Source organism: Symphodus melops (genome assembly GCF_947650265.1).
Source record: "Symphodus melops genome assembly, chromosome: 4".
NCBI classification, from domain to species: Eukaryota; Metazoa; Chordata; class Actinopteri; order Labriformes; family Labridae; genus Symphodus; species Symphodus melops.
In genome coordinates, this window is record NC_136694.1 from 1,355,751 (window position 1) to 1,370,692 (window position 14,942).

Genomic DNA, 14,942 nt, shown 5'->3' on the forward strand with positions numbered 1-14,942 from the left:
CCCGAGGTCAATAAAGTTTTTTGATTTGAATTTGAATGAGATTGAAATGATTTGAAATGAATAAATGAGTGGATCCATGTTGTTCAGAATAAACCTGTGCTTGGCTTGGCTTCAATCAACTTCAGATGTGAGTCAAGGCAGGCGAGCCGATACTTTGTACTATTGATTGCATGTTATAAAGTTGATGTGACTTTAAATGGAGGTGTGCAGCTCATAAACTCACCTGTCATTCTATTTGATCTGTTTCTAAGGAAGCAGCTGTTCAGACTGACAATCATTAATCCACATCAGACAGTGACACACTTTATCTGCCTCCTTATCTCCTCCCTCCTCTCTCTGAATGAGCTGTGCTGGTTCCTGCTGGGTGAGGAGATGAACGTGTGCAGCACTCTCTGATCTCCATGTGACAGCATGCTGCAGAAACAGGCTTTAAAGGAAGCCAACAGATCCACTGAGACAGATTCATGTGAACAGGAAACCCTGAACAGAAGAGCAGACTGGCCTTTACTTTCATTATTACTCCCACTATTCACCCTGCACACACACACTTCCTCTTTGTCTCCTCCAACAACTCCACAGGGTCAGGAGTAGGCGGAGCTAAATGCTCCAGGAATGTTGAACTATGAACTCTGAGTCATCTAATTCTTGTTTAATATACTCCCTAAATAATGCTGGCTCATTTACATGACCCAGTTGCTGGGTCCTGAGCTGCTGGCTCATTTCACTGGGTTGATTTTGGCCACGGCGGGAATATTGACCCAATATTAGGTGATTGAGAGAGGCTGAAGTGATCCAACGGCTGAGCTGGCCTTGTCACAACCCCGCGCGGGGTCAGAAGCCCCGCCCACTTCTCTCCTCGCGACTGACAAACGGTCGGCTGTGTTTTAACGTTGGACTTCGCTAAGTACCTAAAATACATTTTTTAAACATCATTTTCACTCTAAACAATATCAATACACGAGTACTATTAATTATAACAAAACCATTATGGCAAAGTCATTACTTTTTACTTGTTGACTGGCGTAACATGACGTTTTTCAGCTAGTTAACTTACTTTGAGTTATAGCAAATATAACGGTAACCTAGCATCATTTAGTTTGTTAGTTCGTTGGTTAACATTAATTTAGACTTTCAGTCTTTTATTTTCTGTTTTCCAATATGACCAATCATAATGTTAGATGGCTGCTCATATCCTACTAACATTAATGTTGGTTAAGTGAATCACTTTTCAACGTTGACGTTACTCTACATCATCTTGTCACATAAGGCTGAATATCCTTTTAATGCACCTTAACATTGACTTTGGTTCATATCGCCCTAACGTTAAACGCTGTCATTCATCAGACGGGGGACTTTTTACTGACGTTAACATTAGTCCATGTCCCAAGGCCATCACACAAATATTAACGTTATAGTGATGGCGTGGATTTACATGTTCACTTTGAGCTTTGTTCTGGTTGCGAGCAGTTTAAATGGATAGTTGTTGTAAAGTGTCGAGTCATCCCAGGCTGCTGAAGACGCTAATGTTAGCCTGTAGCGATAACAGCAGGTGGCAGCTTTATGATTAAAAGAGATGTAAGTAAGTAAAGGCCGGTTCACACGGCAGGATTTTAAAATTGTCGGCCGATTTCCCAAACTGTAGAGAGCACACACATGGCGATAAATAATCGGAGGTTTTACAGTTTCGGTCGTACAGTGTGTGGTGTGCAGCCACACGGCAACATCAACACACCACACACGAACCGATTTCACTCGCGAACATCCCCCGATCAGACAGGAAATCTCGCAAAACCTCACGAGATTAAACGTGATTCCAGAGTAAACAAACATGACGGGCGAAGAGGATGCGGTTTTGATCGTTTGTGCTGTGTTTTTATGCGACAAAACACGTTTTAAAAAGAAAAGGCGTTGGTCAAAGGAGTGGAGACAACGGGAGCGTGGACTGTACGTGCTCCATGATGATATGGCGGTGAGTAGTTGTTTTTTTCTCATAGAAATGTCGTTACGTACAACCCTGATTGTTTACCATTGAAATAAACGTTCATAAACGTTTTTACATTCATAAGATACATAATACACTGGTGGACTGCAGCTGTGGATGTTTATGCCGATCATTTATATTTTCATATTTCACAGGTCTCTGACAGAGAAGGGGTCAGGGAGTTACTGCGAATGAATATGAAGGAGCTTGAGTTTGTCCTCAATAAAGTAGCCCCATTGATCACAAAGCAGGACACAAACATGAGGCTGTCCATTTCTGCGAAGGAGAGACTGGTGTTAACGCTAAGATTCTTGGCAACAGGTTTGTTTGCAAAAGTCTGCTTTGTTTATCGTGTTTACTTTTACTTAATCGGGTGAATGAAACTCATGTTGTTTCTTTATCTTGTAGGAGACTCCTTTTCATCATTAAACTTCCAGTTTAGAGTTGGAAAGTCAACCATTTCCAAGATTGTCACCGAAACATGTGAAGCCCTGTACCAAGCATTTGCTAAGGATTATCTCAAGGTAAGTCTAATTAAATGTTTTTTTGAAATACACACACAAATTAAACACATACTGCATGTGATCTCTTTTTATATATCAGTATGTATTTGATTTTAACAGTAAACATTTTTAAAATGTATTTCTTTAAAATATGTTCTCAGTATTATTTATATGTGAAATACAGAAAGCCAAGGAAAAAGATATATACACAATGGAAGTTGAACTATTTGAGGTCTTTTCCCATATGCATAATTCTGTCATTTCAGACACCAACTACAGAGGAGGAATGGCTGGAGATTGCGCAAGATTTTCATCAGAAGTGGCAGTTCCCCCATTGTCTTGGTGCCCTAGATGGCAAACATATCAGCATTTTGCCCCCTGCTCATAGTGGAAGTGTCTTCCGTAATTACAAGGGGCATTTCTCTGTATTAATGATGGCTCTTGTTGATGCAAAGTATCAGTTTCTTTATGTTAGTGTGGGGGCACAGGGAAGAGCGTCAGATGCAGGTGTGTTTAATGAATCGGATTTCAAGAAAGCGCTGGACCAGGGCCTTCTAAATATCCCTGCAGCAAAACCACTTCCACAGTCAGACATAGAAGCACCCTTTGTGATCCTGGGTGATGATGCTTATCCTTTGCGCACGGACCTCATGAAGCCGTACTCCTTTCGTCAAATGGACTATGAGCAGAGAGTCTTTAACTACAGGCTTTCTCGAGCACGCAGAGTGGTCGAAAATGGATTTGGAATACTTGCCAACAGGTGGAGAGTTTTCCGCACCACCATAATGCTCGACGCAGACAAGGTACAGAAGGTTGCCTTAGCATGTGTTTGTCTCCACAATTATTTATGTGGGATTAGGTCTGCCACATATGCACCTCCAGCCCTGATGGACTCAGACGACTGTTACCACAGAATTGTTGAGGGTACCTGGAGACAAAATGGTCTGGCACCCATGCTCCCTCTTCAACCAGGAAAACCCTGCAATAGCTCCATTGCTGCCAAACAAAACAGAGACAAGCTGAAGAGCTACTTTGTTTCCTCTGCAGGCAAGATTCCCTGGCAGGACAACTACATATAGGCTTTGGCATGTTAAAGCCTCTTAAAGCTGACGTAACGTTTTTTTTTATAGCATTTAATATGTTGTTTACACATTCAATACATTTCTGGAAATTAAAAAATAATTAGAAATTGAAATGTAATGGATAAACTTTTAATATTCCAAGATTTAGAATATTTTATATACACACCTTTTGTTTGTGCTTCTTTGTTTATTTTAGTGTTCAAATTTATATAGTATTTATATTTTGATATTTGATTTACCTGAAATTCCCTGTGCAAAAAATTAAACTTTCTCCATGTCCAAATGCTCTTGCATCTTCATATTTGAATGAAATACTTGTGTTGCTTTTTCTACTTGTATTATTTTTATGAAATTCCATATTTCAATCCTGAAGCCATCTATCCAGTTGGATAGAGGTCAACTTTGAAAACATGAAAAACAGTCTGTGGGATCAAATAAATAACTTTATTATTCACTTCAGGATACAAGCAATCTTTACTCCTATATATAACAAGAGTTCAATTAAAACGAAGACATCAAAAAAGAATGCAACTGAAGATGCACTTGAAAATAACCACAAAACAGGTAGTTGAGTCTGACAATCTCCCCCTGTATGTATTCACTCGTCTTCTAACATTCTCCTGTAGTTATGTATGTAGTGATATGGCTCTTGTTGAATTGTGTGTGTGAGTAGAGGGGTTGGTTGTGTGTTTGGCATATGTACAGAGGAGGGTACAGGGTAAATAGGTGGCACCTGTGCATCATTCTCCTGAGCCTCATATAAATCGTTCATGATTTTTCTCTTTATTCTTGTCTTTAGCACAGCGTTTTTAATTGACCTCAACTCCTCAGCTACTTGTTGTCCAAAGTGGCTGTCACTATCTTTGCTTCTTCCAGCGTTAAAAGCTGTTGACATCTGCTGTAAAATTTTCTGTTTTTCGATTTCAATTACATCATTAGATTGGCTTTTCTTAAGCTTTTTCGCAGGTGGTACATGAGCTACAGGAGGGGAAGGGTCGTCATCATTTTGTAGAAAAAATTTATCCTCAGCAGATGTTTCCTCAGAGGCCGGAGAGAGGTCATCATCTACATCACTCAGGAGGTCCCTCTCAGCAGCCAGAGCATCTTTAATTGTTTGAGGCAGCTATAAAAGTTATAAAAAATATTAATGGATATTTAGACAACACTTAAATATTGATAAGAAGTCTACAATCAGGATACATACACTGCTTTCAGTTGGACGTTGGGTGGCATGCTTCTTCAGAAACATCAATGTCTTCATGAGCCACCTTTGTTTGCTTGTTAGTGGCTTTTGCAAACTCCCACTGGGTTTACTTTTCAGAAGCTTGCTGTACTGGGTCCTCAAAGTTGTGGCCCGTGTCTTTACTTCTTCCACTGTCATTAACAATAACAAGACATTTACATGAATGACCGTTATCATCAAGTTAACGGTTGGTAGTGTAGAAGAAAAGTTACCGTTTATCTCAAGTGCAGCAGCAATTTCTGTCCAACTCCTCTCCTTGTCCTGTCGGTTATGATACTCTTTGCATGAAACATTGTATAAACATTCATGATGTTGCCATAGGTTGACGAGTTGGTCCTCCATCTCCGATGTCCACCGGACTTTCTGTTGCGCCATCATGACAGCTGTTTTTTTTTATGCTCCCGGAGTTTCCTCGCCTCTACGTCACCTCGCTTTCTGATTGGCTACACATCAACCGTCAACAGGCTCGTGCTCGTTTTCTCCTCGGGGGACACCACACATGATGAGAGATCGGGCCAAAACAATCCAACATGTTGAATATCCCCGATTTGAGATCGGAGCGGTCCCGACGTTCTTCCGACCAGACGAGAGCGGTCTGAACACACCACACACGGCAGGATGATCTTATAAGATTATTTTATGATGATCGGGCGTCCTTAAGATTATCGGAAGGAGAGAATCGGAGCCGAAATCGGCGTGATTATCCTGCCGTGTGAACCAGGCTTTAGTAAGTAAATTTTATTTATATAGCACTTTTCGCAGGCAGGGGCCACAAAGTGCTTCACAAACAGGGTTAAAACATCACAAGTAATATACAGACAGCACAAAGATCATGGCAGCCCTAAAAGAGGCTCATTAAAAGCCTGGACAAATAAAAACGTCTTCAGTTGACTCTTGAAAGTGACAACTGAATCAATTGAGCGCAAGGATGATGGAAGTTCATTCCAGAGGCTCGGAGCAATGACCTGGAACGACCGGTCACCTCTAGTGCGAAAATGAGCTCGAGGGACCTTCATCAGGTTCTGATCCATAGACCTCAGCGCTCGCATAGGGGCGTAAGGCTGGATCAGCTCACTAAGGTAAGAGGGAGCCGGACCATGTAGGGCTCTGAAGGCCAGAACCAGGATTTTAAACCTGAACCTAAAGGACACTGGCAGCCAGTGAAGGTCTTTCAGAACAGGGGATATGTGGGTCCTCCTATTTGTGCGGGTCAGAATTCTTGCTGCAGAATTTTGAACTAATTGCAGTCTAGAGAGCTCTTTCTTGTTAAGACAAGAAAACAAACCATTGCAATAGTCTAAACGTGAAGACACAAAGGCGTGGATAATGAGCTCCAAATCATTCTGTGAAACCATGTTTCTAAGTTTGGAGATCTTCCTTAGTTGAAAGAAGCAGTTCCTTGACAGCTGTTTACAGTGCTGGACTAAAGACATGTCTTTGTCGAAGATAACGCCCAGGTTTCTAAGACTAGGCTTCACAGACTGGCCTAGGTCCCCCAAGAACTGCTTAATCCCTGGAATTGAGTCATCAGGGGGGAGAATCAATGTTTCTGTTTTCTCTGCATTGAGCTGCAGAGAATTTTCGCTGAGCCATTGTTTGATTTCCATCAGACAAAGACGTAGGGAGCTCAGCTTCTGGATCTCGGACGGCTTAAAAGAGCAGTACAGCTGGATATCGTCAGCAAATAGGTGGAAAGAAACATCATCGAACCTTCGTATGATCTTTCCTAGAGGGATCAAATACAGCAAAAACAAGACAGGACCCAAGACAGAACCTTGAGGCACTCCACACAGCAGGTCCGCAGACTCCGACCTTATTTGGTTGGCTGCTACACTGAAGCTTCGTCCAGCTAGATAAGAAGAGAACCATTTTAGAACTGAACCCGACAGTCCAACTTGATCCCTCAGTCTTCTCAGCAGAATCTGATGGTCTACAGTGTCGAAGGCTGCGGACAGGTCCAAGAGAACCAGGACCGTGGACTTTCCAGAGTCAGCAGCCATCATAATGTCGCTGGACACTTTCAGTAAGGCCGTTTCCGTGGAGTGTTGCTTACGGAAACTGGACTGAAGCGGTTCATGGATGTTGCTTTGATCCAGGAGAAGGGTCAACTGATTACAGACCACCTTCTCAAGGATCTTTGATATGAAAGGGAGCTTAGAAATAGGCCTAAAGCTATTAAGATCTGTTTGGTCTAGGCCTGCTTTTTTTAGTAATGGCTCCACTATGGCATGTTTGAATGCAGTAGGAAACACACCAGTGGACAAAGACAGGTTAACCATTTTGGTCACACACGGGCCGATTTCCCCAAACACTTTTTTAAAAAGCCTACAGGGAAGGACGTCAGATGAGCAAGAGGAGGGCTTCATCTTAGACACCACTGCTGAAATATCAGCAACCGTCACGGTCCTAAACAAGGACCACAAGCTGGAGACAGGCTCAGAAACAGCAGGGGTAACACGAAGAGGGGGCGGGATGTTGTCCTTGATCATCTTTATCTTGTTTGTGAAGAATCTCAAAAAGGCATTGCTGTCAGCTTCACAAAACACGGGGGCAACTGGGGCAGCAGGACATACAAGTGAGTTTATCGTTTCAAACAACACTTTGGGGTTTTTCTTATTTAGTGCTACCAGTTGATGGATATACTCAGATCTGGCATTTTCGACCATCACATTGTATGAGGACACAAGGTCCCTGAGGTAGAGCCTGTGCACCTCAAGGTTAGTGGATTTCCACAGGCGTTCAGTCTTTCGACATAGTCTCTTTAGATTTAGGATGTCTTCATTAGTCCACGGGCGAGCTTTTTCCCTGGTAGAGGAGTTTGTTTTAACAGGAGCCACCTGGTTCAGAATTTCTACACAGTGATTGTTAAAACAGTGAGTGAGATCATCCACATCGAGACAGTTCATGACCAAGACAGGATCAAATAAATGAGAGAAACTATCTGCAGTATTAGCAGTGATAACACGCCTCTGAGACCTGACTGTTGAAGGCTTGGGCTCAGGACAAAAGTGCAGATCAAACAGAACAAGACTATGATCACTCAAATGAACATCATTTACAGACAGGTTTAAAATGTCTAGGCCAAGCGTAAAAACTAAGTCTAAAATATGGCCTTTTTGGTGAGTGGGCTCAGAAACATGCTGCTCAAAATTAAAAGTTTCAGTCAATGTTAGAAGTTCCATTGCAGGGGAAGATGAGCTGTCATCAACATGAAGGTTAAAATCCCCAAGGATTAAAACAGAGTCCAGCTTTATAATAGAGGACAAGAAGTCACTAAAATCCTTTAAGAAGACAGCGGCAGGGCCAGGAGGACGGTAGATCAACACACAGTAAAAAGGGGATGAGGAACCCATCTTAACCATCTGTGATTCAAACGAAGAGAAATCTTGGGACTGGATCAGTTTGCATTTTTGGACCTCCCTGTGCACAATGGCCAGGCCACCACCACGGCGACAGGGGCGGGGCTTCCCGACAGCAGAGCAGCCAGGTGGACAGAGATCATTTAAATGAATGAACTCTTCCTCTCTCTGCCATGTCTCTGAAAGACACATAATATCCAGATTTTCTCTTGTAAAAAGATCGTTTAGTGAATGAGACTTGTTCGCAATTGAACGAGCATTCAATAGGCCGACGTGGATTGACGTCTCGGAGGTAGTGTCCGTGTTGCGGAGCGGGATTGGACGAAGGCACATCCAGCGGTCACGTGAGCTCCAGCTGGTCCATGCTGGAAAAGCCGGCATAAACACGGAAGTAGGCGATGGCGATGAAAACCCCTGACCATGGCTCCAGCACTGCGAAGGGTCCAGGACAGTTGTTGAAGTGCGGGCAGGCGGCAGCGAGGACACGCTGACGCACACATCGAGGAGAGGAATCTGGCGCAGGAACCGAGCGTGGTCCCGGCAGCCGAAGACGACGGAGCCCCCGTGCGCCGCAGCACGTCTTCGCTTTACTTGGATACCGGACCGAGAGCCCCCTCCTCTGGATCTCCTGCGGGTCTTACCCGGCACCCGATACAGCATCAAGTAGTCCGGTGAGTCGGGATCGATTTCAAACGGAGGCGGAAATGCCTGTTTGTACCGGTCCCAGGTATGAAACATGTCCTCCAATGACTCTTTGATACGAAATAAAGAGTCCCGATCATAGGTTAGTAAAGCCAGGACACTTCCATTTGTCATCTGGGCTGCTAAAATCACATATAGTGAAACAATAATCATCAATAATCTACAAAACAGAGAGCGAGCCGTGGCACTGCCAGTCACAGGCGCCAGTACGGTTTGAACTTAAGAACGCTTCAGTGAGATTTTAAAACTCAGCATTAACTGTTGATACAACTAAGAGGATTATAAAGTTGAGCTGTTACAGAGTTGATTTATTTTCTGAGTAATGGCGTCTTTAACGATTTCAAAGATTTCACTTTTTTCACAAATTTTCAAAAAAATTTTCCCCATTGAAATGAATGGGATTTTTTTCCACTGTTTCACCTTCTTCTCAGCCTTATAACTTTTGCTGTGCTGAGACTTCATTTTTACTTTAAAACGTTCACACGTGTCTCCACTACTTTTACTACATTTACATTGTTTTGCTATCTTTTATACTTTTTAAACTATACCTCCAACTGTTTTGTGATGTTTTTTGCTGTCTTCCCCGTTTTTGAATGGGTGTCTATGTGGTGAGATGTTCAGAGCTAGAGTGAGTGACATCATCGCTAGAGTGTGGCTGAGTTGGGAGATGGGTTCAAAATCTCCCGAACAAATTGCTCTAGCGACCACAATTTTCACACCACATGACTAAATTTACCCTCAAAACGTAGGAAAACTTGTCCTCTCGCTCACATTAGGATTTCAGGACAAACGGAGCTACGGTTTGGACACTGTGACCTTCAAAGCGGCAGGTGGTCCAAAAAACTCTCCATCTGCGATAATGTTGAGATTCACCGATTCATTTGGAAACTGATCTCTCTTGACAAAGTTTTCACATCGCTGCGGTTCCCACATTTCTTGGATCCCAGACATAAAAATTACATCAACACGTTCAGCTACCTCTCCTCTTGCTCATAAAATCATCATTCAGCCACCAACTCTTCATTTTACCCCTTAAAATAAGCACTGAATAGGGAGATGTTTCCCCCGTTTTCTCAGTCTAAGCTGCCAGCTGACTGCAGTTACTCTTGATTGCACTTACACACACAAACACCCACCCCATCACGCACACACGCATTGAACTTCATACTGTAAATGCTTTGCTTTCTCATTTACTCTCTTGATTCTTCTGCTTTATCTAGATTTTCTGCTTCCACTTCTGCTTTTACAACATGTTCTCCTTCTATCACTATTTCTTGTTCTCCTACAGATACTTTTACTTTCTTCTACTTCTTGTTCTACTTTTACTACTGTTTTTTCTGCTATTTCCTCTTCTTCTACTTCTTGTTCTTCTGCTTTTACTTATTTTTTTCTGCTTACACCTCTTCTTTTACTACATTTTCTCTTTCTATCTTGTTCTTGTACAGATACTTTCACTTTCTTCTACTTCTTGTTCTCCTTTTACGACTGTTTTTCTTCTTCCACTTTTCTCCTGCTATTTTCTCTTCTACTTTACTACTGTTTGTCTACTTCTACTTTTCTTCTGCTATTTCCTCTTCTACTTCTGCTAGTTCTTCTTCATTCAGCAGTGTTTCTGCAAAATTTCAGCAGGAAGCATTCACACACATTTTCCGCAGGGAAATGCAAATTGTCTAGTTATATCCTCAAATTTTGGCGTGCTACTCCTCCCACAGCGTTTGTGCCACACACACAAAAAAGGTATCAAAACAAGCGGCTCGGTCATGACATGGGTGCTTTTACTTTGTGGAAACTTCCGGTACATGGTGTGGACACAAATCGAGTTTAAGCGACAAAAATCGCCCTCCTGAAGCCATTGTTGCTCGCATATACAAACAAAATATATCAAAATAAAGCTCTGAGTGTCCTCTCACTCGTGAAGCAAAAAGTAAAAAAATAAAATGTTCCAGTCTCCCAGGGGAGACATTTGTTTGACAGTCACGCACCACATACACACACATTGGGCTCTCACTCTAACTGACCTCCAGAATTTCACAGTTTTCACTCGTGTTTTAAAATCGCCACTGTGATCTCAGTCTGAATGCTAAATGAAAATAAAATACATCAGCACGTGCGCCTATTTGTGCTGTGGCTCACAGTCCAAACGGATCGGTGATATCATGTTTAGTTTTTAAGATATTTGAGGTTTTGCAAGCAGTGGTAAGCCCATTCAAATACATTGATGGAATGTTCTGGCAGTTTGGCAGATCAAAGCTGAATGTCAACCAATCAGTGAGCAGCAGGTGTTCAGAGTTAGAGTGATGACATTATCATTTGAGTGGGACCATAGACTGGTGTAGTTTTGAGTCCTAAAACCAGGAAGTGAGTTAGCATTTTAGCACCGTGGTTCTGACCTCTAAAAGTCTAAATGTGGATTTTGAATGTGTTTGTGTTTAGACGCCTGAAATAAGGTCTGTGGTTAACACAAGCTGAAGAGATGTTGATGTTTGTTAGACGAGATAAACTACGTGCGCTAAGACCCCACTTGTGAATTTTAAAGTTTTTACGCGAACTTTCAAGGGCGTAGCTAACTGAAACTACAGTGGTTGTTGCAGACATTAAACGTCATCACGCCGGGAACTCTCTCCCTAATCCTCCTTACAGCCTCTAGTCATGTTTTTCAGTGCTCTTGTAAATATTAGGTTAATAAACAACTTATTAAGCTAACGTTTAGCTAGCTTGTCAAATCCGCTGATTAGATCGATGAAGCATAACGGTCGTGGCGTCATTATAAATCGACCGCAGTGTCGTTCGCTAGCGCACAATGTTAGCTTTTTACTTCTCTCAGCTGCATTAACTCTTCAAACTTAATATACCGTAAATTCCGGACTACAAGCCGCTACTTTTTTGTCACGTTTTGAACACAGGTGCACTCAATAGTCCGGAATTTACGGTAAATGATGTTCATCTGTAAAGATTATCCCGCTGAACAAAACAGCAACGCATCAGAAACGTGTGTTTGACACACAGATTATTTTCTGCAATGATCCAAAATCCAATGCAAAAATCCCATAGGCGAATTTTCGTAGGAACCACTGGCGCCATTTTTTCGGGTTGGCCTACAAAAATGTGTCATTACTATAGCAGTAGGACAGCTATCTGTTAGCTGACTACAGTTAAACAGTCTTACTGCAGTATAACTCAGAAACGCATACACAGACACACACACAGCAACCACCCTCACAATTTCTGCTGGAATTGTCTAGTATTACATATTATTTTGTCTCTGGTTCCAGGTTGTTGCATAGATTTCCAAACTGTCCTCTGAGACCAGGGTGCAGCAATGTCTCGTTCTGAACTCCTTAATGTCCTGGAGAAGCTGGGGGAAAAGGAGTACAAAAAGTTCAAGTGGTTCCTGGAGGATTCTGATGAATTAGATGGCTTCCCTGCGATCCCGAAGAGTGAGCTGGAGAAGGCGGTGGAATGTTATGAAACAGTGGATCTGATGGTGCAGACTCATGGCCTCTCTGATGCTCTGAAAGCAACAGCAGAGCTCCTGAAGAAGATCCCCAGGCATGATTTAGTCGAGCGTTTATCCAACAGTGAGTCCTCCAGATATTCTTGAGCAGTTGTGAAATTATCTATAAGAATAGTTGACTCCTCTGATTGCGATTAAAGTTCATAAAATGAATCAAAAACAACAGTCACATGCTTTGATTTTGTAACTCCTTTTTAGGTTAATACATCTGTTAACTGATTTGATTTGTTATTAATAAAGCTGGGCTAGTATCGGAAAATCTAGGTACGACTATGGAGCCTGAAGTATTAAAATGTCAGCAGAGAACAGACAACACAAAACAGGTAAGTTTGGAAAAAATATATCATACAAAACAAAAGACAGTTATGTACATTCCCTGCCTACCTAAGCCGGCTTTCTGAGTGCACAGGCAAACGCAATAAAGAACCTCAAACCAAACAAAAAGGGTCCATGGAAATTCTTGGTGTGTGTGTGTGTTCTTTTCACTACCCGGGTAGGTTTATGAGTGTTCTTATCTGTATGAATGATACGAAGACGTAGGATGACGATGGTTCCAAAGATGCTTCACCAGGCTCTCGGTCCGTTCACTGACTTCTGTGTTTGGCTCGCCACTGACCGCCAGGGTCAGATTCAGATGATCTATCCCTCTCTATAAAAACAACCTATGCATACAGTACACGATGCATTAGTTACTATTGTCTCACTTCACTTCAAATCTTTTGAACTTGTCTTCATTCAAATGTCATATCAAATATACCCAATTGTTAAGGATATAAATACTATAATCATTATGTAAATTAATAGTTACACATCACACCACATAAGTCAGTTCCAATCATGTACTTCCATCTCACAGCATAAAATGAAATCAGGAGATCTCTGAAACCAGATGTTTTGACTTTTTAAATCTATTTATACATCTTAAAAACGTCTTAAACATAACATTTTAATATATTCAATCTTTTAAACAGTTCTCCTGTTACTCATAACCATATCAAACATGTATATGGACAATTAAATGAATTCAATCACCCTTATCTTACATGATAAGCAAGAGGATAAACACTCCCTGAATCCAATGACTTCTGAGTCAGTAACACATAATATAAAGGAACATTTAACGGTGTGAATATTATCAGAGAGCAGAGTGAATTTCAATCCTTTGGATGATATTCTCATACTGATGCTTCTTCTCCACCGAGTAAAGTGTTTTTTTTCCTATAAAGTTCCCGGGCTGTACGCGCCACTCTGGGTTTTTTTTTACATGTTTTTAACAGTTAGTTAGCACCGTGGCTCGGAGACAAAGATTATTTTTGATTTGCTGTGTGTCCAACACATGTTGAAAAATTGACAATAAAGATGACTTTGACTTTGACTGGACAGTTGATTTGGCTGCAAAGCTGTGATGGTCGTTTTTAAAGATGGTCACAATGACGCTGCACCCGTAGCTCTTGGGTTCAAATATTTCAATGTATATGAGCAGCGTTTTGGACGAGTTGAGTTTTTAGAGATTTACCACAGAGCTCTGATAAAAGAGAATTACAGTAATCCAACATGGAGGTAACAAATGCATGAAGTCGTTTTAATGCATGGTTCAAGACAGGAGATATCTGCTCAGGGCTTTATTCCTTTTCCACCTCATGGCTCTGTTGTTAAGTATACGACGAGGAGAAGCTGCTGATGTGACCAAAGTCAGGTCAGAAGAAAAAGCTTCAGGTTTCTTTAACAACTTGGTCATGTGACTTCAGATAAATCAGCATCAGACAAAACGCAATATAAGGAAGTCTACGTGTCTGAGGATTTCAAGAGACGTGATGCTTCTGCGTCTGACACCTGACCCCGTAGACATCATAGACCCCGAAGACCCCATAGACCCCGTAGACATCATAGACCCTGAAGACCCCATAGACCCAGAAGACCCCATAGACCCCGTAGACCCCTTAGACCCCATAATGTGTCACTTCCACAAATGCAATTACAGATACAAGCTAACGTGAATTATAATTGGAAAAGAAAAACACACTGATTGATTATAAGAATGGCCTACGGTAAAAAAAACTAACCCAAATGCTGGGTTAGTGCTGCTGGGTTATAGGTTGGGTTGATTTGACCCAATATTGAGTTAAAAAAAATTGACTCAACGCAATGGTTTGGAGATACCAGCCAAAAGTCTCTTCATTTTATGGCACTTCAAATCAATTCCTCCCTGTCAGAAAATATTTCTACCTATATGGCTATTTTGATAGAACATCTTTCAATTATAGTTATCAAAGTATATAGATAAACAATGTTAAGACTTTTATAATTACTGTCAGGTACACCTACCAAGCTCTTGATCGAAAATATTAGGGGGAAAAAATCCATCTTGTGCGGATGGATATGATAAACACCTGTGGAGTTATTTGTAAATCGCCTTCTGTTAGTTTGTGACTTAATGGCACTAAAATAACTCCATAAACACCTTGTCTCAACGGACCCTAAGCGCACAAACAGACAGAAGAGATGAGTAGGACTACGAGAGGCAGACAACCCATCAGCAGGTAAATGGAAACAGAATA

The 14,942-nt window shown here is 41.6% G+C and overlaps 1 protein-coding gene and 1 long non-coding RNA gene across 2 annotated transcripts; one reads left to right on the forward strand and one right to left on the reverse strand.

Annotated features, from left to right (window-relative positions):
* Nucleotides 1-1,592: 1,592 nt before the first annotated feature.
* On the forward strand, nucleotides 1,593-3,849 carry LOC306822714 (uncharacterized protein). Its single transcript, XM_079341890.1, has 4 exons — nucleotides 1,593-1,969; nucleotides 2,137-2,302; nucleotides 2,390-2,505; nucleotides 2,751-3,849. Exons 1-4 carry the CDS (start codon nucleotides 1,829-1,831, stop codon nucleotides 3,561-3,563), a joined length of 1,236 nt encoding a protein of 411 aa, XP_079198016.1. The 5' UTR covers nucleotides 1,593-1,828; the 3' UTR covers nucleotides 3,564-3,849.
* Nucleotides 3,850-4,081: 232 nt separating this feature from the next.
* On the reverse strand, nucleotides 4,082-5,526 carry LOC306822747. The gene is made up of 3 exons (XR_013778940.1): nucleotides 5,022-5,526; nucleotides 4,771-4,940; nucleotides 4,082-4,689 (listed from the first exon to the last, which is right to left on the reverse strand). It is a non-coding gene; the product is annotated as an uncharacterized lncRNA (long non-coding RNA).
* Nucleotides 5,527-14,942: the final 9,416 nt, after the last annotated feature.